Raw genomic sequence first — 24,954 nt, 5'->3', positions numbered from 1 at the left:
AGACTTAGCTCCTTCTGATTACCATTTGTTTGGGAAATTGAAAGAATTTTTGAGTGTTAGCAATTCATAGGTGACGATGAACTTAAATGTGCTGTTAATCAGTGGCTAAATGGATTGGTGGCAAAAGAAAACAACGAGGGTATATTGAACCTGATGTACCATTACGATAAATGTCTTAATTCATGTGGCAATTATATATAGAATTAGTATAAGGTATGAAATTTAAGAGAAATAAAAAATATTTATAAAGTTTTCAGAATAAATTTTTTTACAATGAAATGGTCTTTACATTAGAGATAACCTCTTGTATGTTATGTAATGTAAACAATGGAAATATATAAATTAAAAAATAACGATTAATAAAATTATTAATCTATAGATAAAATAGTTTCTGTAAATCAAATCATGTCTGTTACAAGTATTGTACTTAATGAAATAAATTTATTTTCATAGAATTATTAGCATAAAAATAATTTAATTACAGATTCATTCGAAAGGCTTAAAATTTGGAATGTATGAAGATTATGGAACCAAAACATGTGAAGGTTATCCGGGGATGATCGATTACTTAAAACAAGATTCAAATAAATTTGCAGAGTGGGAAGTGGATTACTTAAAAGTTGATGGATGTAATGCCGATACTAGGAAAATGGATAAAGGTATAAAAACATAATTGCTTACATGAGACAAAAATATTAATGTTAATAAAATATTTATTCAAAAATTTCAAATTACCTGTAACAACTTTACAATAGATGTTTAAAATGATTTCCTGTTATCCCTTTGCAAGTTCGTACATGTTTCATAACATTTGCAGCCACTTTTCTTAATGTTTGCTCAGTAATGTGTGAAATTACACTTTCAATGTTGGCATTCAATTCATCAAGTATATGAGGATTATTTTGAAACTGCACTTTTTAAATACCTCCAAAAGAAAATGTTTACCAGTGTAAGATCTGGGGATCTTGGAGGCCACAATTCTTTTTATATCAAACAATGGCCAAAAACTTCCTGTAACATATCCAGCATTTCATTAACAGCATGATACGTTGCATTATACTCCTGGAACCAACATTTTCATTTGTGTTAATCTAATGTAGCAATAAACTGTTTGATTAAGTTGCGATAATTCATACCATCTACAGATTTGTCAAAAAATAAAGGCCCTATTACATGACGCCAGGAGATTGCACACCAAGCACCAATTTTATGTGTGTGTAATGCTTATTCGTAAAATGCATGTGGATTTTCAGTGCTCCATGTTCAGCAGTTTTGGCTGTTAATGTAGCCATCCAAGTGAAACCATGCCTCATTGCTGAAATAAATACGATCCAAAACTTCAATACTGTTGTTATCAACAAGAGAACGAAACTGATGACAATGCTGTAAATATTTTCTGTGGTCTACTTCTTTTAGTTCTAGAATGGCACCAATGTGATAAGCATGCAATTGTAATTTTTTAGTAGCCCTGAAGGAAAGCTGATGTAGTGAAAGACCAGACTGTAAAGATAACTTTCTGAGTGATTTTTTGGGTGAGCTAGTCAAACATTCTGTCATCTTCCTGAACTTTTACTGTTAACAGTGAGCACCTGTGCTTTTTCGATTATATACACTCCCTGTCTCACAAAATTTAATAATTAAACCCGATATTGTCGACTTATTAGGAACTGAAGAAGTGGAAAATTTTATCCGAAACTCGTCTTTCACTTATTCAGATTTATATGCGCAATAAGTGTCAATAATAAACACACCTTTGTCCTTGGAAAACAATGTAGTTAACACAATAGAGATTAATTTATACTGGTATAGCACTAGTGCATAAGAAGGACATTTTAACTGTTATAAGCTGCTAACCTTGAGTACAGTGTTCCCAACTTACATGTAGGGAGAAATAAAATTTATGTATGTGTTATTTCTTAATCTTAATTGAGACCTTTCTAAGGGTTGTGTGTCCTTTTTGAAACATCCATTATTAGAGAAAAATAATTGAGTATAATTTTTGCTTATCTCGTTTTCAAAATTATTTTCTCATGAGCAGATTGCATTAGAAATATTAAAAACCTATAAATGTATTCATAACTTGAATATAAAAATATTTTTATTTTTCTGTAAAATAAAAATCAGAGGTTGCCTTTACCTCAGCTTATTAAAAAACAAGCTGTCGTAAAAACTGAATTCTTAGCTCTTTTTAAAATTTGTTCTTTATTAATTAATATGCAGTAATATAAATAAAACTAATCAGGTTTTTCATTTGTTAAATAGTGCCAGTGTATTACTTACTGCATTCTTCATGTAGATTGATTCATGACCACATAGCTCATGAAATTTACGACGAAAAAATTATTCCTCAATGAAACATATTCTTTTTTTTTTGTGTCAAAAATATTTTAAACATGTTATGCTAATAATTCAAGAGTTAAAGAAGTTTTATAAACAATAATTATTTCCATTCCTGAGGCATTTAGTGCAAAGATTCAAAAACATTAACTATTGTCATATAAATAAAGAAGTAAAAAAAGAAGGAGAATGGGATTTCATTTTAGTGCAATTTGAAGGTTTTATCATGAATAGATGAAAGAAGACATAATTGGGGGGGGGGGGGAATATATATATATACATATATATTTTCTTCTTTTTTTTTTTTAACAAATACAGGCGTAATTGACCAGAGATAGACTCTGAATACTAATGTCAGTTTGTGGAGAACATACACTCTGTTAGATATTGTATCATTGCCATACATTATTGTACTGTATATTTTAATATTCAAATTGAACGCGAACAAAATCTTCTGTTTCTTTAATGAAAATTTCTTCACTTATTATAGAGAATTTGATAATTGATAATTTAGATTCAGAGTAACAGTACAAGGTGAAAAGATAAAAATGCTACGATTTGCTGATGATATAGTAATTCTAGCCGAGAGTAAAAAGGATTTAGAAGAAACAATGAACAGCATAGATGAAGTCCTACGCAAGAACTATCGCATGAAAATAAACAAGAACAAAACAAAAGTAATGAAATGTAGTAGAAATAACAAAGATGGACCGCTGAATGTGAAAATAAGAGCAGAAAAGATTATGGAGGTAGAAGAATTTTGTTATTTGGGAAGTAGAATTACTAACAATGGACAAAACAGGAGCGATATAAAATGCCGAATAGCACAAGCTAAACAAGCCTTCAGTAAGAAATATATTTTGTTTATATCAAAAATTAATTTAAATGTCAGGAAAAGATTTTTGAAAGTGTATGTTTGGAGTGTCGCTTTATATGGAAGTGAAACTTGGACAATCGGAGTATCTGAGAAGAAAAGATTAGAAGCTTTTGAAATGTGGTGCTATAGGAGAATGTTAAAAATCAGATGGGTGGATAAAGTGACAAATGAAGAGGTATTGCGGCAAATAGATGAAGAAAGAAGCATTTGGAAAAATATAGTTAAAAGAAGAGACAGACTTATAGGCCACATACTAAGGCATCCTGGAATAGTCGCTTTAATATTGGAAGGATAGGTAGAAGGGAAAAATTGTGTAGGCAGGCCACGTTTGGAATATGTAAAACAAATTGTTAGGGATGTAGGATGTAGAGGGTATACTGAAATGAAATGACTAGCACTAGATAGGGAATCTTGGAGAGCTGCATCAAACCAGTCAAATGACTGAAGACAAAAAAAAGAAGGTAATTGATCGGTAATGGGTTATTGAGATCAAAATAGCATGTTGTTTATAAAGTTTGTATTCAGTTGTAAAGTTTAATTTATAATATGTTTGTTTATACATATGATTAATTTACATTGTCTCATGTTATCTCGGTCCAAGTCCCTCAGGAGATTTGGACATTTTTTATCTGAAGTATGAATAACCCATTACTGATCAATTATCTTTTTTTTTTTGTCTTCAGTCATTTGACTGAAGACATACTTCAGATATAAAAAATGTCCAAATCTCCTGAGGGACTTGGACCGAGATAACATGAGACAATGTAAATTATTCATATGTATAAACAAACATATTATAAATTAAACTTTACAACTGAATACAAACTTTATAAACAACATGCTATTTTGATCTCACCAACACAAAAAACCAACAAAAATATGCTAACAAAGTATACTGAGAACTGATAGCCACAGACTCCTGTTCGCAACACATTTAACCATCTGACCTCATGTAAATTATCCACAAACTGCTTGACACATTCACCTTATCTGATAAAATACCTAGCTATTACAAATGGTTTTTAGAACATACTCATTTACACACTTCTACAAAAAATTAAACTAAAAACAAAGATAAAAAAAGAAAAGGACATTACAATAACATTAGTAAAGTGATTTGGAGAGTAGTTCACAGATTTAAAGAATCAGGATGTAATGTAACCTTCAGGACTAAAAACAAAACAAATCATTATATACTGAACACAATCCCAGACTGAAAATATTTTGAAGTAATTGTTTTTTTTTTTTTTTTTAATAGCAATTTGTTATAAATTTTTGTTTGTTATGCTTTTATTGAAGTTTAAAATTGAAATAAATGTTTGATAATTTGCAGCTCCTATTTATAAATTCACACATTGGTTTCATTTTTCTCACTATTGGATATTTTAACTGATAAAGGATTTTTTGCAAAAAAATTATATATATTAAAATAAATTAAACAGAGTGGGAAAAAAGTTATGCAATCCATTTGGGGGAAAAAAGTTGATGAAACCAGTATATGAAACGTGTAATTAAGTTTAAGGAAGAAATAAATATTAAGTAATTTTATAACTTACAGTAATTTTGTTATAGTAAGCATTCAAAATGTTCTTTTTATTTGCAGTTATGTAGACATCAACATATTTCTTCATGTTAGCACCCTCTATTTTAATGGTTGGAATACTGATATGGGATATTTTGATTTCAGTTTTTCAGTTGAATTCAAAATATCAATCAATTGTGCGTGAATTATTTCTAAAAACTTTTACTGTTAATTATCCCAAAGAAAAAGATTCATATGAGATAAATCTGGTGATGTAGATGGCCATAGTTAAACCACATTAGATGATGGCTTGCTCCCCGAAGAACTCGTACAACATTGTGTTATTTGCTATGCAGGCTTTCCAACATCTTGCTGCAACCAGCGATTACATTCATTTTCTAGCAAATCTATAAAGTCGGTTATAATCCATGCCTTGTTACTAATTTAAATGTTATTCAAGATCTAAATATTGCTACCAAAAAAATGCATAAACAATTTGCAATAAATGTGTCTATTTCTGTGATCAGGTTCTTGCAATTCCTGCAAGAAGTGAATAAAATTTAGATGTAATTTTAATTTGTGGCTTTGTAGACACACTAGTGTGACGTTCTGATCACTTGAAATAACTTTCTTAATGATTTTGGTGATGGTCATTCAGTGGATGCATGGACACATTCTAAAGATACATAATTTAAAACTATAAGCCAGGCAGACCATTTTTTGTTCATCTATACTACCGGTTTCTCTAAAACAAGTGACTATTCGTGAATCTGTCAATTTATTGGGTACATTTTATTCAGGAAAAACTGCAGCAATATATTTCTGACACTTTAAAAACAATTGTGATTTAAAATGATTCTCAAAAAAAAAAATCCAGATTGAGACCATGAAAAACACACAATAATTTTTAAAGCGCACCTGCCACTAATAGATAAAATAGGGAGACATTGTCTAAATATTGTGTAATGCTACAGGGTCAAATATTACAGATTCCAATCCACCTGATAGGGCCAATCTAAAAACAAATTTCTCACTGCAGGGATGAATAAATTCATCATTGTTTAACTTTTCACTCACCTGTACATACAATAAATTTATAAATCTTTTTTTTTGTTTTTCAATTAAACCACTTTCTTTTCTTAATTGTTTAGCCTCTGGAATCACCGTAAGGTATTACTTGAGAGGATGATATGTATGAATTCAAATGAAATGTAGTCTTGTACAGTCTCAGGTCGACCATTCCTAAGACATCTGGTTAATTGAAATCCATCCACCAAAGAACACCCCGGTATCCATCATCTAGTATTAAAATTTGTATAAAAGTAATTGCCTTTAAATTAAACCACTGAAGGAATTAATATATTATGTTTTTTAATTGTAAAAGAAAACCAAAAATAATGTGATGAATAATGACCAAAATGTGTACAAAGGAAATTATAATTTTAAAAGTTTAAGTCAGTAGAGCCAGTGGATTTAAAACACGTTATCATCATTATACATTCATAGAAACATTTAAAAGAAGTTATTTGTATGACTGTCATATACCACCAAGTAATATTTTATAGCCGAGAATGGATTTTGAAATCTAAAAATGCTTTATATAACAGATTATGATATGGTTAATTAAATATATCTTGTTCTCTTTCTATCCATACAGGAGGGTGCTAATGACCCTGGATTTACTATCTTGACCTCAATCTTCCAATACTTCTCTTTCCTAATGGCTGGTACTCTATTGCTCTTCAAAAGATATTCGTTTCTGTGACATGCACAACAAGTGTAATTAGATATTTAATCAACTGTAGGCATTAATCCGAGATCCGCTCATATATGATCATTTATGAATCTGTTTTCTCTTGTAACACTTCTGAGCGATCTGGGAAATCTCATTTCAGTCACTTTCTCTGTATGTCAGATCCTCCCTTGTCGGTGCCCAACATTCTGGGCCATGTAGTAAGGATGTACTTCCATAGCTTTGTAAAATTTAAGGTAATTCTTGGTATTGATTGTCTTATCATGCCATGTATTTGCTGATAAACCCCAGGCCTTTTAAAGATAGCACTATTCTCTTAAGGTTGGTCGTAGTTCGCATATGAAGACATTAAACTCGCTTGATGGTTATATTCCGTATGATAATATATTTTTTAACCAGATAACTTCCTGAAAATTTCATAGTTTTCATCTTTGTTGGATAATAATTCATACAAAATTGTACTGTTAAATAAATAAATAATAATAAATAAATAATGCACATAAATAAATCTATGCGATAATTTTCTTATTTCATTAATAAATTAGAAAGAATTAATATTGTTTACCATTTAAAATTTACAGGTTATCCAGAACTTGGTCGATATTTGAATGAAACCGGTCGGCCAATAGTTTATTCATGCAGTTGGCCTGCATACCAAGAAGGAGAAGATATGTCTGTAAGTTACCTATTAATATCCTTTTTTTACAAACAGTTAATTGAAAAATAAAAGCAGTATCTTAAAAATGTTTATCAGCTAGTAGTAAACGTTTGTCTAATTCTTTGCAAAGCTTGCGGTTACAATAACCTGGCTATACCTTCTCATTTAGTTTTTCAGAAGTAATATGAAATGTTAAATCTACAGCATGATTGGTCAAGAAGGCAAGGAGAAGGAGGAAATGGTTTTTTTTTTTTTTATTAATATCCCTAAAAAGTATTTTATCAGAGCTATTTATTTATTTTTACATTCATAAGAGTGTACATTTAATTCACAGCCAATGGTGAAAAAGCTTTACTTTTACTTAAGCTTTGGCTTGTGCATAAGTTTGCTCGTAAGTGTTCTTGATTATATTTATTCCCTTTAAATATAATTCCCTTATTAATAATAAAAACACAGAACATATAGGGATAAAGTAAAAGAAAACAGCAATTTTTACATCAGTTAGAATCGCACACTTCTATTATTAATAAAAGTCATACTCATTCACTCACTCCTTCATTCTTTCACTCATTCCTCATTCACTCATTTTAAAAAAAAAAATTCTAATTTAGCTGAAGTTTGATGCTCAGATTATTTTTAATGCACTGTAATTTCTTCTGTAATAATCTTTTCATATTGATATTTCTTAACATGTTGTAAGCCACAGGTCCAATATATTTGTATGATCTATGTCCCATTGTAATGCTGAATTTCAGAACCATAAAATCTCTATCGGTTTGTCTCCTGGTTCTGACATCATAAGATCTACTTATAGGCTCTGATATACTCTGATATATTTATACATTCCAAAATAGAGGCAATTATATTTGAATTTCGTATATCTGGTATTTAATTATCGCTGTATAATGTATTTGTGCTATATCCAATATTTTTAGAGAAAATTATTTTCAGGTCCTTATTCAGCAACATCTAAAGTGATTTTAGTGCATTATTATATACTGATGCCCAAATTATTAGTTCATAATTTAAGACTGAATAGAAGAATGCAAAATAGATCGTAAGTGAATTGCTTAAATTCATAATAGGTCGGGTCGGATTCTTCTTATTAAATATGCTGTCCTCCTTTGTCTTTGCAGTATTGAGCTGATGTACAATCCTAACAATTTCAAAGAATCAGTTATTATTGCAACAACCTCAGTTGCATTTTCATCTGTAAGCAAGCCGATTCTAACTAATACTGTCAAATACTGGTAGACTGAATATATATGCTCCAAATGGAATAAAATTAGGTCTTATTGAAATTAATCGTGAGAGAATTATCGGCAAACCAGATAAATACCTTCTTGATGGTATCAAGAAGGTACCAGTTCATTCTGCATCAGTTCCAACAGCTCTTAGAAAAATACAATAGAGTTGTATTCTCTACTTACACACAAATATTTCCCCTACAGCCCACTTCCAATAGGACATTAATATATAACAAAAATAGGAATGGTGTAAGAACAGTACCTTATGAAACTTCATACTTCAATAGTGTTTGGTCACTTAAAGTATTATTAACTTTTACTCTTGGGATTCTTTGGTTCAAATAACTACTTAATAGTTTATGAGCATTCCCTCAGAAGCCATATCTTTCCAATTTGTTCAGCAAGGTTTTATGACAGATAGTGTCAAAAGCGTCAGCTAGATCGAGACCAAATGTTGATAACTTTGTTTTCTGATCCATCTTCTCATAAATTTGACCTACTAGTGAAATCATAGCATCTTCTGAAGAAATTCTTTTCCTAAAACCATAATGCTTATTTATTTTATTTATTTACTTATTGATCATTACCAGGTTACAGAATAAGATACAATAATAATTACATTATATGACTACAATTTGATACATTACTACACAAGATACAACATTATGTAACTAAACATCTCTGCAGGGCTCTTATTTTGTAATACTTTTATTTGCATTTAAAAACTAGATTGTGGATACCAGTGTTCTTTGGTGGTTAGGTTTCAATTAACCACACAACTCAGAAATGGTCGACCTGAGATTGTACAAGACTACACTTTACATTCATACATATCATCCTCTGAAGTAATACCTTATGATGGTTCTGGAGACTAAACAGAAAAAGAGAGTTTATTATTTGATAATAATTAGTGCTTATTCATGAATGATTCCAATCTAGACACCATACATTTCTCAAAGAACTGCAAGTATGTTTGCTGTTTCTTTGAATACTATTACTCTATTACTGGTACATCTCAGGACCTAGCTTTCTTTTGATCTAGATTCCGCAATATTTCAGCAGTTATAGTCAGTTTAAGAAAACATGAGCTTAAAATCGTCTTGTTATTTTGAGTATTGCTTTTATTTACTTTTTATTTCATCAGCCAATTCTTAACCAACAGTTGAAAAATATTTGTTCATCACATTAGAGATTGAGTTTTTATTGCAATCTCATCATTTTTATCATTCAGTATCATCTGAAAATTTTCAGACTTTTTAGTACTATTGTAGCTTTGAATCTCATGCCATAGTTTAGGCCTGCCAGGATTATTTCTAAATCCCAAACTTCTTTCAGAAGTTTTGGCTTGTCTTAGTAGACCAGTCAGCCTATTTTATAACTTTTGTAGTAATTTTCTAATTCTCTGTTCCCCAAATTTTTTATGAAGCAAATGTAATATTTCTTTGGTTCTGATTAAATTTAAGAGTGCTGTAGTTATCCAAGATTTCCTATCCCTTCCTCTAATCAATCGCATAATTAGAGCTGCTTCAACATGTTTTATTACTTACCTAACAAATATTTATTGTATTTGCTTGGGTCACCGTTGGCTGCTTGAGCTCTCCTATCATCATTCCACATCAAATCAATAAGCTGGAATGTAGTTAGCTTGGTTATTCTTTTAGGTCCAGAATAAGATAAGTCTTTAGTTTTGCATTCAAACTGAATACTTGTTATTACTAGAAAGTGATTAGTGAATTTGTTTTTCAAGATTATTCCAGTTATTTTATTTTTCATCTTAGAGCTTTTGATAAATATATGATCTTACAAGACATCTACAAGTTTTACTACTACCATCTGTTCCTGTCGGTTTATTGATTATTGGCACATATCCTTCAATACTAAAAGTATTCATATATTCATCAACATTATTATTATGTGCCAAAATATCAATATTCAAGTCCCCACAAACAGAGATAAAAAAATTCCATCATTACTACTACTTAACGATAAGTAAACTGATAAATCATTAAATAGGTCAACATCAGAGCTCGAAGTCTTTCTTTACATAGCCAATAATCATATTTTTGACTTTACTTGACTAAATTCAGTCTTGATAGCTCGACATTCACCAATTTGCAACAACCTTTTCGGGAATATAATTTAATATTTCTCTTACTATAGGCAAGCGTTACATTGTTTTGAAAGTTGCATTGTTTTGATCAGACTTACTTTCACTGTTTATTAGACTGTAATCTTGAATACTAAATAAATTGACATTATCAATTTCCCATGTCTCAGAGCAAATAATATCTCATCTGTTTTATACAGTCACATTGTTTTGAAAGTTGCATTGTTTTGATCAGACTTACTTTCACTGTTTATTAGACTGTAATCTTGAATACTAAATAAATTGACATTATCAATTTCCCATGTCTCAGAGCAAATAATATCTCATCTGTTTTATACAGTCTCCATCAGGAGATCCGAATGGGGGACTAGTTTACTTCCGGAATATTTTACTAAGAAAGGCGCCTCCATCTATGTTTCATGAAAATGCAGAGAGCTATATTTTCTTGGAAAAAAAATAGCCGTAGTTTTCTATTACTTTCAGCTGCACAATACTCAGAAGATTGAGTGATGTTGATATGGCCGTTTAAGTTTTCCTGACCTATGCCCTTAACAGCTACTGAAAGTAGTTGTTAGTCAACTCTTAGTCAAGAGTTCTAAGGTTCAAATCCTGGTAAAGGCCCTACTTTTATACGGATTTGAATACTAGATCATGAGTGCCAATATTTTTTGGCGGTCAGGCTTCAATTAACCACACATCTCAGGAACGGTCGACCCGAGACCATGCAAGGCTATACTTCATTTGCATTTATACATATCTATATTATTCTGGTGGTTCTGGAGGCTAAACAAGAGAAAGAGAGAAGTCACAATAACGCAGTTATTTTTCTATGTTTTGATCTGAATTAAATATTTATATATTTACTTATTATCAACTAATATTATTGTATTTGCAGTATAAATAAGTAATTTGAAAATGTATATTTATCTTTCTTTTTTACAGCCAGATTATGCCTCCATAGCTAAACATTGCAATTTATGGCGAAATTATGATGATATTCAAGATTCATATTATAGTTTAATGAATATAATTGATCATTTTGCTTCACAACAAGAAGTTTACATACCAAATGCCGGGCCCGGTCACTGGAATGATCCTGACATGGTAAATTATATAACGACACAGAATTTATTTTTTATACATTTTTATTTAACTCACCCTTCATGTCTATCATTCTGTCAGCAGTGATGGTCAAATTTTTGCCATCAATTTTTAACTTAATTTCTGATTAAATTTTAAACTAAATTTTTAACTAATTTTAAGCTAGCGAGCTTAAAATTAGCATACACATTTACGATTGATGATAATGCAAAGTGGTGGAAAACTTTTCACAAATAAATTATTTTCAGTAGAAAATTAGTTGAATGTACTAAAATAAAGAACTTGCAAGGATCAGTTTTGATTTGTAAGTTAATTGGAAAACCCAAAGGGGGTGGCATATAGTCATCAGCTTCCTAAGATCTCTGGCACTGCAAGAGGTGGCTGGAGGGTTTGATGCTCTTAAGATACTGTAGTAACCCGGTGACTAGAGGCTTGCTTGGGCGCTTTCTTTTCCAAGATAGGCGTATTGACATTGAGCCCTGGTTATTTGAGGTATTTGTTTTTAGGGTGGAGGAAAGATGTGTTATGAACTCTGAAATGGAGCTGTGGTGCAGGAGGGTGAAGGCATATTGACCTTGCTCCTAAAAGCAGACCACATCAGGGACAGTTATTGTACATTTTTTGTTAAAATTTTATTGAATTTCTTGAATATCTTGACAAATCAAGAGATCGGATTTGAATGGATCAGGCATTTATTGGACAAAATTGTTGTTTTTGCAATCAACACTTGTGTAAGGGTATGAGAATAGTTTTTAGATGTTTTCAGCAGACTCTGATGAATAAATGTTTGATCATACAGTATAGTTTGAAAATTAGTTATTGGAATGGTTTTTGTATGAATCCTTCAGCGTTAGAGAAAGGCACAGGGATTATGCTTTCACAAATTGGTTAATCAGTTAGTCGAGAGGGCTACAAATTAAAGTAGGTGTGCAAGGTTGGAAGAAGTCTAATATGAAGGTAATAGTAGAGTCAAGTCTACACATTTCCATCACACTGATGGAAACGTCTGCCAAGGCATTTGCATTGTTGGCATTCTGACAGAGGCTCAACCGATGATTGTGTTATAATATCAGATTTAGAAAGTCTAAATGATGACCTCAAGTAAAGCCCATCAGGGCTTGGAACAGAGGTGGTGATGTGGTAACCAGGATCGTCACAAGTCTTCCGTTATGGGGTCAGGATGTCTATGATATGTATAGTGTGTTATGCTAGGTAAGCTACTTAAATTCTATATATAACCTCAACTCGAGGTCAATAAGTTCTTTCTTTTGTTGAAAAGTTCTTCTCCAGATGGTCTGTATGAATTGAATTTTGCAGAAAATTTAGTCTAATGATGTAAACGATTGCATTTCAATCTTGATTCGTATTGTTTCTTATATTTCTGATCTTCAGTTTCATCTGCAATAAAGATTTGATTTAATTTGACTCGCTTTCAAGTTAAATGGAAATTGCCCCACTTAAAAATTATTTACAACTGATTTCATGTTGTTCAATTTTCATAATCTACACGTAATTTTTTAATAGTTTTAAAGTGATTTCACTTTGGGCAACTGAAATGTAATGGGCACTAGAACATAACAGGAGAACAAAACATCGCACAAGTGATAGATGCTGCTGACTAGTAATTTCATTAATATTCCAAAACTAATTCTATATTAGAGACTCACCCTATAATTTTCTGTCAGTGTCAATTGTTATGGAGTCAAGTATGTTTGCTATGTCAACATGTCTTAAACAACATTCAGTGATTGAATTTTTAAATGGCTTTTAGTGACATTCATTGTCATGTAAAAGCCATTTGTGGTAATGAAACTAACTGTTGATCAAAGTATTGTAAGAAGGTGGGCAATAGAATTTTTTGCATCAGAAGCCAGTAAAGTGAATATTGAGAATGAGCTCACAGCAGGTGACCAGATGAGATGCACCAAAAGAATGTAGATGAATCGATTCAAAAATGATGGCTGGAAGCTGTGTTGACTGTAAATTCTGTGCGATTCACAGTTACATTAAATTACCTTAAGAGATATATGTATCGTCTTTAACAATCTACTGAGCTGATAATTCTATAACATAATAATGCTGAAACACACATGTCAAGTTCAACCACCGAGGTTCTTGTGAAGTTGAAATTTGAACATATTCTTTACCCTTCAGATTCACCAGTTTTGGCACCTTCTGCGATTTCCACTTCATTTCACAAAGAGGGATATTAAAGGTATTAATTTCACCACAGATTATGAACTGAGGTTGTGGATCAAGGAAAGTCTGCCAGCATTCTCATTAAAAGGATGAGAAAACCAGTTCACTGTTAATGGGGGGGGGGGGGGGAATTACATAGCTAGCTGTAAATATTGACTTTATTTTTATAGCAAATAAAATGTATTTTATACTTTTCATTTAATTATTTCGTTTCATTTTGCGAGTAATGAGCAGCTGTACAATATATTTCAGTCACTACTCTTATTAAAGTGGATAAAATATTATTTACATATTCAAATTCAGTAGATAGATAGTCCCTAATGAACATATATTCCTAACTATTTTAAATGAAACTTCCTAATCATTATGTCAATAACAGGAAAAAATAGTCTTGGAGTAAGATGGTAACATTACTCTTTGGGAATAACATCCTCAAAATCAAAGATTGCAACCAAAATCCTAAAGATTAATGAAACTTTTGAAGTGTTTGTTAATTTTTTTAATTAATGTTTATTTTATTATTTAAAAGTGAATTTCTAATGCTGAAATCAATTACTCAAGACTACCGTAAAATTAGGTAATTATTGTATAATATTACTAATAGTCCAATTTAATAAATTACTTTATAAAACAATTTTATTTTATTTATATATTAAAAAATTTTGTATTGAAATGAAAAGCAGAAACCAGTAGATTCTGATATACATTATACTGTACAGACTTACAATATAATGCTTATATATTTATTTATGATTGCAGTTAATTATTGGGAATTTTGGATTAAGTTATGAACAGAGTAAACTACAAATGGCAATATGGGCAATACTTGCAGCTCCATTATTGATGTCAACAGATTTAAATTCAATAAGACCAGAATATAAGGATATATTACAAAATGAAGATATAATTGCTGTAAACCAAGATCCACTAGGAATCCAAGGACGTCGAATATTTAAGGTAAATGTTACGTTTAATATTTTTTTTTTTTATGATTAATTAATCCTTTTTCATCATATCACTTCATACTGATTCCTTTTCTACACTTCCTTATAGTTCAAATTTTGTCCTATTTCAGTGTAAATATCTTTATTCTTTAAGTTACATAATTTTTTTCAATCCTTATTTTGAAGGAATTATTTTATTCCTTCAAAATGTCTTATAAAGTATCTTATGCCTTTTTACAGGGGTTATTTGGAAAGTAACTCCAATTCGTTATTAAAAAAAAAACAGTGATTTATAAAAAAAAAATTTATTATACATCTTGTAGCTACTTTTCTGTATAATTACCATCCAAATTATGGCACTTGTGATATCTGTAAACAAGTTTTTGAATACCCTTGTCATAAAACTCTGCCGCCTGTAAATTAAGCCAGGTAGTAACACTGCTTTCCAACCCATCATTTTCAATATGCTGTGTTGCTAACTGTTTCTTAATTTTTGAACAAAGGTGATAATCACTGGAAGCCAAATCAGAGATGTACAGAGAATGGTTAAACAACTCCCATTTGGTGTTGAGTGTCTACTACAGTATGTGGATGAGCATTATCAGAAGAAAAACGATGCCTGAACTCAGCATGCTGTCGTTTGTTTTGTGGCCCTTCTCAATTTCTTCAAAGTCTCGCTGTAAGATTCAGCATTAATTAATTGTCATGACTCTTTCCATAAAATCAACCATGATCACTCCTTTATGGTCCCAAAAAACTGATGCCGTCAGATTTTTTTGAAGAAATGGGTTTTTGAGGAGAATTGGTGTGACCCACTGTGCATCAATTGAACCTTTGTTTCCATATTAATAAGTTTAACCCGTGTCTGATCACCTGTTATGATGCAGTCAAGGAATTCATCCTTCTTGTTATGGTTAGAAGAAGGTTAGTGCTGACCCCATCCTCTTTTTTATGTTCATGAGAAAGAAGCTTAAGCACCCAGCAAACACAAAATTTGTGGAAGCCTAACCTATCTGCTATGATTTCATACAGCACTGTTTGCGATATGTGAGGAAAATGTTTGGACAATTTTTTAATTATGAATCGATGTTGAATTTTCACATTGACACTTGGAACAAGTTCATCTGTAACAGTTAAGGGTCCAGTTGTTTTACATTGGATATCTTAAAAACTATTGGAGTTATAGTTCTGAAACCTGTTTTATCCTATTTCCCAGCTCAAATTGCATATTATACTACCAACTTTACTCTTTAATTCAGGTCCCAAAAATCACAGTAGGGCTTCTTTTTATTAAAAGAGCTAAAATTTGGATGAAATCTTTCACTAGTTGTAACTCAAAAATGAAGCGTTTCCAGATACCTATGTTTATATGAATTTTTTTCATTATTTTCACCAGTAGAACATGTCCTGAAAGTTTTTTCTTGGGACATCCTGCCTGTGTATATATATTTATATATATATTATTTTTCTAAAATCAATCCTTCCGGGAATCTTATTCCTTTGCACTATACAAATTATATTAATCTGATCAACCCAAATACAGAATTAATAAAATAAAATAGAATAGAATAGAATGACATCTACCTTATTCCATAATCCAAGCAAGAGTGCTTTCCCAAGTACCTTGCATCCTTTTTTCGAAGTACCTTGTTGCTATATAATTTTTCAAATCTTTCATTGCAAATTACACTTAAAATTAAATTGTACATTGCAAATTGCACATTAAAATTAAAATTGTTAAAAGATCCTTTTCCAATTAAAACAGAAATAGAACTATTTTTTTTTTTTATAATCAAAATTTGAAATTGTAAATTAAAATTAGAAATTGCATATATACAAAATATGAAGTCATTAATTAAAAAAAAATAAATTAAAAGTCAAAATTAATTGATTAGCTAATTTTGACTTTTAATTTAATCTTTTTATTAATAACTTCATATTTTGTATATATGCAATTAATGATTTTGTAATTGTAATATTTTTCTAAATTCTTTAGTTTGTTTACATTACAAACGTCTAATATTTCAGGATTATTTGCTAAGCTTGTAATTCTGTATCTATTCAAAATTAAGTGATCTGCCAAGTTTAGAAAAACATTTTTTATTATTCTTGAATGCCCTCAGATGTTCTGAGAATCTTTCCTTGAACAATCTTATCGGTTTTTCCAATATATATAACATCACAGTCTGAATACTAATACTATATATGCCACTCAAGTTGAATTTGTCAAAGACATATGTTGAGTTATAAATAAAGAATTTTATTGAAATGTTATTCACCGGCATATACACAATTGTATATTTTTCTTTATTACAAATGTTCATTATTTTATGTGTTTTCATTTATACAACAGTATAAAATATAACCTTATTGTAATTTTTAGACTGACTGATTTATTGGAACAAGGGTAGTGTCCTTTTTATTATATTTCTTATTCAAATATCACTTGTAAATATTGTTAACGAAAGATTTATCGTAGCCATTCTGCAAAGCTACACTTTTTATACATCCCAGTTTGTTATTTAAAACCACTTTATTATTATGTGAATAAACCACAGCTCTAAGTATCATAGCATGGTATGAGTTATTTGAGTTCCTATGAATAATTGTATTATTGCTAGTCGGTTTCTTGAATACGCTCGTTTCAATCTGGTTATTGTTATTCATTTTTATGTTTATGTCTAAAAAATGTATAGTCTTGATCGAAATTATATATGGTGATTTTTAAAGTACAGATAATTAATTGTGATCAGACACACAGGTTAACATGTTAAAAAAAAAATACATATATATATATTTTTTTTCTTCACCAGTCGTTTTTTTAATAGTTAATTTTGTTGTTGGTCTCCTATTATTCCTACTCTCATTCATTTTCAAGCTATGCTGTTTCTTTTTCTTTACTTATTATTATATGCTGTTTCCTATCTGGATCTCTTCATAGCATGTACTTTAATAATAAGGTACAATATTATGTACCTTATTAATATGTTTCTTTCTGTTCTTTATGACTATGTTTCATATCTAAAATTGTGAGTCGATGAAAGTGCTTACATTTAGGTTTCAATTTTAAAGAAGGATTTCCAGAAGCCTCAGATTCCTCTTTGTATGAAGATTGAGATAGTTGGGGCTATCCAGAACCTTTGCCCATACTGTTTTTATTTTGCAGAAGTGAATTTTCATTTCTGGTGACCATTTTGAGTAGTCTTTCCTTTGCTTTTTCCACCATCATGCTCAACTGTTTAATATATCTTGAAGGAGGAAATGATTACTCAGTTCCATTTTTATAACTAGATTTGTTAGCCCTAAGAAATTGTTTTCTTCGCTTTAGTTTAATATAAATATCTTCCAGACCTATCCAGCAACTTCCAGACGTCTGGTCACAACCCTAACCTAATCATTTTTAGTTGCTTTGAACTATTTTCTTTTCTGGAGAAACATCTATTTATTTTTTTTTTTTTAACCACATCAATCACAGTTCTTTATACATTACTATCTATCATAAATATTTATATAACTTAAAAACATACTGTTTTTATTATCATTGTACTTTACATATAATATTTCATCATGTGTTATTTTATAAGAGATAAAAAAAAACATTGAAATATATCCTTAATTAAAAAAAAGATTCATTTAGGAAGTTTGTAGTTTTTTTTAACATTGAAAAAAGGATCAAAAATATGATTACCATTTCTTTGGCAGAATAATTTTTTTTTCTGATTAACACATAAATATACATTATGTAGATTTATATTTGAAACTGGATTTGCCATTCCACAGTTAAAAAAACGAAACTACCCTGGCATTTGCCGAGATGGATCAAGAAGGTACATGATGTTCATGTTGTCTTTGATTAGAGAACACAGTTACTTATAAAACAAAAAATAAATGTGATTAAGTCCACATTAATTATGAAATAATATTATCCACATGAAATAATATTAAAGTAATACTTGAGACAATAAATATAAAAAATCCTCTATAAAATAGTTCACAACTCAGAAACCTTTAATGAAAATTATCTGAGCAATTACTTATACACACAGTGATGCAAAAATTTCAGGGTTATTTTTAATTAGTGTTATTTAAAATTAACAGAGTGTTATTGTTTCTGTAGAAGAAAATCTTTTAATTTTTTTTTTTAAAGTAGCATCCCCTGATATGGCTTCACCCACAATATGTGTACAGAACTTCAAAAATTGAAAATAATGGTTTAGTAATTTGGTGTGTGTTCTTGCTCTCAGAGTTATCACTATTCTTAACTATACTTAACTGTAAGCTACGATTAAAACTTTGTAATGATCGGTTCAGTAGTTTGCAGGGTTATCGAGAACAAATGAAAAAGATGTTGTCTCTTATACAGCAGAGAGATAAATCAATGGGAAGATTTTTTAAACAGTTCATTAAGTTGCAAAAAAACGTTGAATGGAAGCGTAATAACAATCTTCCTCATACATCAAAGTATCATGTTGACTTACATGAAAACAGTTGTATCATCTTGTCAGGTAAAGGTGAATATTGTTATCTTTACTTACTTGAACGAAGTAAAGGAAGTATTGCGATCGCGAAAAATTTCAGTTTTCAGATTTCAACAGAAATATTCATTTTGACCATCCGTGAATCCATTTTGACTAGTTGCAGTGTGAAGTCTGTACGTTACATATGTAAATATGTATCTTGCATAACTCAAAAACAAGTAGCCGTAGGATGTTGAAATTTTGGATTTAGAACTGTTGTAACATCTAATTGTGCACCTCCCCTTTTGATTGCAATCAACTGAACCAAAAGTGTTCAAAAAAGCCCACAATCCAAAAAATTTGAATTTTGAACTTTTTAACTCAGTAATAAGCTCGCATTGAGAGCTTTTCAATGATATATCATAAATCGTACTTATTTTCATTGGTTCCAGAGTTTTAGCCAAATAAAATTTTAATTAATGAAACATTTGGATCTTAGAGGAAGGCACATCGGTTCAAATTGAACTTCATTTCCTTTTTTTTTAATTTAAATATATTGATTCATTAATAATTATTAACATCTGGATTGCAAAAACTTTATTACAATAAATAATAATTCAATAATAAAAAAAAAATTATGAAAAAATATCAGAAGTTATTAATGAAATAAAATTTTATGTACATTTAATTTTTAAAAAAAATGTATATATGTAATTTAATAGGTGTACAAGGAAGTCATGTAGTGTCCGCATCGAGTAAGTGGCTACATTTTTAGAGTAAGGTACTACATCAAGGTGGATATTATCTCGACCACTAAATAAATAAATGAAATTTAATTATAAGCAGAAATATACAAGATAATGTTTATTAAATATGATGACAAAATAGCGATGTTACTGCTGCTGTGAATTCTGCATCAATTTATTGACATTATTTATAAGAATGTACGAAAAAATCCAATGTTACAGATAATAAAAAAATGAGTAATTTTTACATAATAAAATAAGAAAAAATAATTAAATAAAATTATAAATTCCAATTCAATTGTTTTTTAACTGAAAATTTTTATTTATATTTACAGAAATTGGGTATCCAGGTATGGACACGACCAATAACACCAGTATATCAGACTTATTATTCTTATGCAATCGCATTTGTCAGTCGCCGACAAGATGGTGTACCATATCCGTTTAATGTAACACTTCAGGATCTTGGTTTATATTATCCTGGTGGATATAAAATAACAGTAAGTTATATTAATTACAATTAAGATATGTGAACAAAAATATCATCGGATAAATGATTAACAATTGAGACTGATTTCATTGTTTTTTTGTTTTTTTTTACAGGATTTATTCAAAGAAGATCCAGCATTAGTAAGAGTATATAAACCAGAATCGATAATAAAATTCCGAGTTAAACCGACTGGTGTTGTATTCATTCGTGCTGATATTAATAATTAATAGCTTAAGGTTAATAACAAAAAGTACAAAATATATTTCTCTTAATTACATAAAAGTAATTTATTAAAGATCTGAAAAGAAAAATTTAGTTATTTCTAATTTTATTCCTTTCACTGTAATAACATTCAAATTTGTTTTAAAATAAGTATTCCAGTTGTTTCCCAAAGATCCTTTAAGTTTAATTTTATATTCTAATTAATTTATGCACATTAATTATGTGCAGGTGATCACCCTGCACAGGGCCTTTAGAAGACTGGCTGATTCAGATTTCTTGAAAAGTCTAATTTTTAAGTATTTTATTATTTTTCTTTGTTATGCTATAATATACAATTGCAGGTTATTTTTCCTTATGCCTTACTCCTTATATAATGCCTTACTGACTCTTAATAACTTGTTCAGAGTTGTTAACAGTAGACGATAGCTAGCATCAGCTTCACTAAGTGAGAAATGTTACTCATGTAAAATTAATAACCCTTTGCATATTTTCCTAATATGAAAATATTTGTTATAAATAAAGTAGTTTGTAATATTTCATAATAAAGCTGTCATGTTATCATTATTTTCTCTGGAACAATTACTTAATATGTACAAGGGTATCAAAAAGTAATGGGAAATTTTGATTTTCCTTCCAATCACATGTATGGCAACAGTGATTCTTGTACTATAACTCATAATCTCTATAAGCTGTTCATTGAAAGTATGTTTCATTGTTAGCTGTTTGTGATTGTGTTTCAAAGTCTGTTTAAATTGAGTGCTTTTTGTTTGATTCCACCAAGGAAGAAATGTGAGCGCAGTGATATGTTTCCTCAGTTCAGAAGGGGTGAAATCAGCAGAGATTATTCATTGAATGGAGCAGCAATATGGAGAGAGTTGTTTTGAATGGAAGCAAGATCTACAAATGGATTGATTGCTTTAAAAAATGGTAGGATTTCTCTCTGTGATGAACAGCTTTCCACTTTAAAGACTAATGACAATATTGAAGCGGTTAAACAAATGATTCTTGGAAATCGACAAATTACAGTTGATGACATTGCAAGTGAGTTGAATATAAGCCATGACTCAGCATTTTCAATCATCCATGGTTTTTAAACTTTCTAATAGTCTGTCCTTGCTGAGTTCCATGTCAATTGACCAGCATCCACAAAGAGAATTGTTTGAAAATTTCTCAGGAGCTTTTGAAATGTTACGAAGATGAAGGAGACTAATTTCTTAACTGAATAATAACTGTTGATGAGATGTGGGACCATCACTTTGAACCGAAGAATAAGCGACAAAGTTTAGTATGGAAATATCCTTCATCTCCTACAGCAAATAAAGTTCAAAACTCAGATGTCTACAGTAAAGGTGATGATGATATTCTGGAATATGGAAGGTTTTTTTTGGTGAACTTCACACCTAAGGTCAATCAGTAAACAGTGACAACTACTGTGAGCTACTGCATTTACTGAAGCAAAAAATCAAATCCAAAAGATGTGGTAAACTTTCTAAAGGGGTGATTTTTCTTCAGGATAACGCTCAACCTCATATGGCAAAAAAAAAACAGTCCTTTGCCTTCAAGATCTCAGTTTTGAGCTGCTGAACCATCCTTCATACAATCTGGACCTGGTCCAAGCAATTTTCATATTTTTGGCCCATTAAGAGAAGAGTTGTGAGGGAATCATTATCGATCTGATAAAGCGGTGAAAATGATTTTGCATACCAGACTAAAAACTTTCTTCCAGAAAGGAAATCAAAAGCTTGTTAAAAGATGTACTAAGTGCATAGAAGTAGGAGGGGATTATGTTGAAAAATAATGCATGTATAATTTATGTAAGTACAAATATATTGATTTTTTGAATTTCACTTTACTTTTTGACTTGCCCTCATATAATGTGCGTTTTGATAAGTTTGTAAAGAATTCAAGAATGTGTGTAGTAACTGCAATTAAACATCAATACAGAGTGTATTACGAAGTTCTTCCAGGACTTTCATAACCTATTCTACTCATGAAAATAATACAAAAAAATCATATAAACGTATGTTCTAAAACGCTTCATTTGCGAGTTGCGGATATGAAAAAGTTTGCTTGGATTTCTGCTACCCTGGTGAAATGAGAGTGTACTGAAACCTTTAGGATGTTAATTAAGGGACAGAATTAGTGATTTCTTATGGTTTTGGCCTGAAAAATCGAATAAAATAAGTCCTAGAACAATATCTGAAGTAGTTTTTGAGAAATAAGGGGTGAAAACCTATAAATTGGGCTAAAAAACCATGTTTTTTTTTATATACAATAACTGTTAAATGAGTAATAAACACATAAAACTTTTAAACAAAACTTATTAAGATTTTAATCCTAAACACAAAAAGGTGTAAGATAAGTTGAATAAAACAAAGAAAAGTTAGAGAAATTTGAATTTTATTTAGAAACAGTACACTAGACCAAAAAGCTATATATTTATACCATAATAAGATTATAAATGTTCAAAAATAAGCCAGCCATTTTCAGCACATTTCTGGCATGCTTCAGTACTGTTTTCATTGCTCTTTTAAGTTGCTCAGCCGCATCCATAATGCGAACAATTAATTCCTCACAAGAATGTATTTTTGTTTTGTATAATATTTTTCATCCATCCCCAGATGCAAATATCTAAAGGTGTTGGATAAGGTGATCTTGGTGCTACGAATGTGGAGTTCTACTAGGGAAGTGCCTTTCCACTGTTTAATGAGAATTTACTTCTGACCATGTATGCTCATCACATAAGTTGTTAATTCAGTCTTGAGTGAAATTTCCCCTCTCAATAAACAAAACAAACTTGTAGAGTTGTTGATAAGTATTCCATTAGTTACAGAATTTCAAGGGATGCGAACTGTCTCCTTGTTATAGATGTTTAACTGGCAGTTTATGATAAGGATAAAATTTGTTTTGTTTAAGTGTTCTCCAAACCATCAAATGTGAAACTGCGATCCGCTTAGAAAGATGTCATGTACTAATGCGAGAACTGTGCTGAACTGCATCATTAATAATTACATCAATAACATCATGTTGGACAGATCATTCGTAGCTGGTATAAATGTTACGGAGTGAACCTGTTTACCAAAGATTGTGAAAAGTTGCACTAATTGTTTGATGATTCAGAAAGCATATTTCATATTCTACTGCAGCAGCTGTAGAATTACCATTTATACATCCAAAATGAAAACCATATGAGCATATTTCTCTGTTGTAATTAAGTATGGCATTACTTCAATGGCAAACTAATCATGTTCAAACTAAAATTCCCAGAAAACCTTCACTAATAACAGCAGAATTAACAGTACCTGTTATACTAAATGTACCTCACAGAATGATTTAAACACTAATACAGTATTACGCATTGTTGATCAGCTGTTGTTATTTTATTGGTAACTTTGAAATAATAATTTTTCAAATAATTTACCGTATTTCTGTCATTTATAAAAAAAATTGTCATAATTTTTATTTTTAAATTGCTGTGTGAATTTCATATTTTTTTTTTTTTAATTTTTTAACAGTAAGTTTTTTTAAAGTTACCAAAAAGAATTGGTTTTTGTTTACATTAAATAAGTAATTTTCTGACAAATGTATGAGAAGTTATCTCTAAATTAAAGACTGTTTCATTGTAAAAAATTTTATTCTGAAAACTTCATATATATTTTTTATTTCTCTTAAATTACATACCTTATGCTACTTCTCTACATAGTTAGCAAATGAATTAATATATTTATCGTAGCAATACACCAGCTTCAATATATCCTTGTTGTATTAATTTGCTGCCAGTCCATTTAGCCAGTAATTTACAGCATTTTTAAGTTGATCGTTACCCAGAGATTCACTCAAAAATACTTTCAATTTCCCAAATAAATGGTAATCAGAAGGAGCTAAGTCCAGACTGGTGGGTGATTGTAAATTTCCCATCCAAATGTTCTCGGTAAATCACGTGTTGGCCTCATAATATGTGAACTGCATTATTGTGCTGCAGGACTATGCCGTTAATCAGCCAGCCATATCGCTGATTTTGAATGGCACGCCATAACTTGCATAGAGTTTTGCAGTAGGCTTCTGCATTTATAGTCATTGCATGCGGCATGAAATCAATCAGCAGTATGCCAAACCAATTCCAAAAGACTGTGGCCATCAGTTTGTATCCAAATGGCTGTGGCTTGATTTTTGTTGGTGATTGAAGATGACGCCATTCACTTGACTGCCATTTTCTCTCTGGCATGTAATATGAAATCTATGTTTCGTCACCGGTAACAAATGAATTATGTAACTCATCACTTTTTTCTGTATA

General features: G+C 30.3%; 1 protein-coding gene across 2 annotated transcripts in view; it reads left to right on the top strand.

The window, feature by feature from the left end:
- Positions 1-20,753, top strand: part of LOC142332267 (alpha-N-acetylgalactosaminidase-like) — a 49,883-nt gene extending 29,130 nt beyond the window's left edge. The window contains exons 4-9 of one of the 2 annotated variants that reach the window (XM_075378594.1): positions 485-659; positions 7,071-7,165; positions 11,444-11,605; positions 14,561-14,758; positions 20,284-20,448; positions 20,552-20,753. In XM_075378594.1, coding sequence (XP_075234709.1) covers positions 485-659; positions 7,071-7,165; positions 11,444-11,605; positions 14,561-14,758; positions 20,284-20,448; positions 20,552-20,665 — 909 coding nt within the window. In that variant the 3' untranslated portion in view covers positions 20,666-20,753. The remainder of the gene's footprint in view (positions 1-484; positions 660-7,070; positions 7,166-11,443; positions 11,606-14,560; positions 14,759-20,283; positions 20,449-20,551) is intronic. The other variant, XM_075378593.1, reaches the window with a different exon arrangement.
- Positions 20,754-24,954: the final 4,201 nt, after the last annotated feature.

Source organism: Lycorma delicatula, chromosome 11 (genome assembly GCF_047948215.1).
Source record: "Lycorma delicatula isolate Av1 chromosome 11, ASM4794821v1, whole genome shotgun sequence".
Classification (NCBI taxonomy): Eukaryota; Metazoa; Arthropoda; class Insecta; order Hemiptera; family Fulgoridae; genus Lycorma; species Lycorma delicatula.
This window is presented reverse-complemented; position numbering and strand designations above follow the sequence as displayed.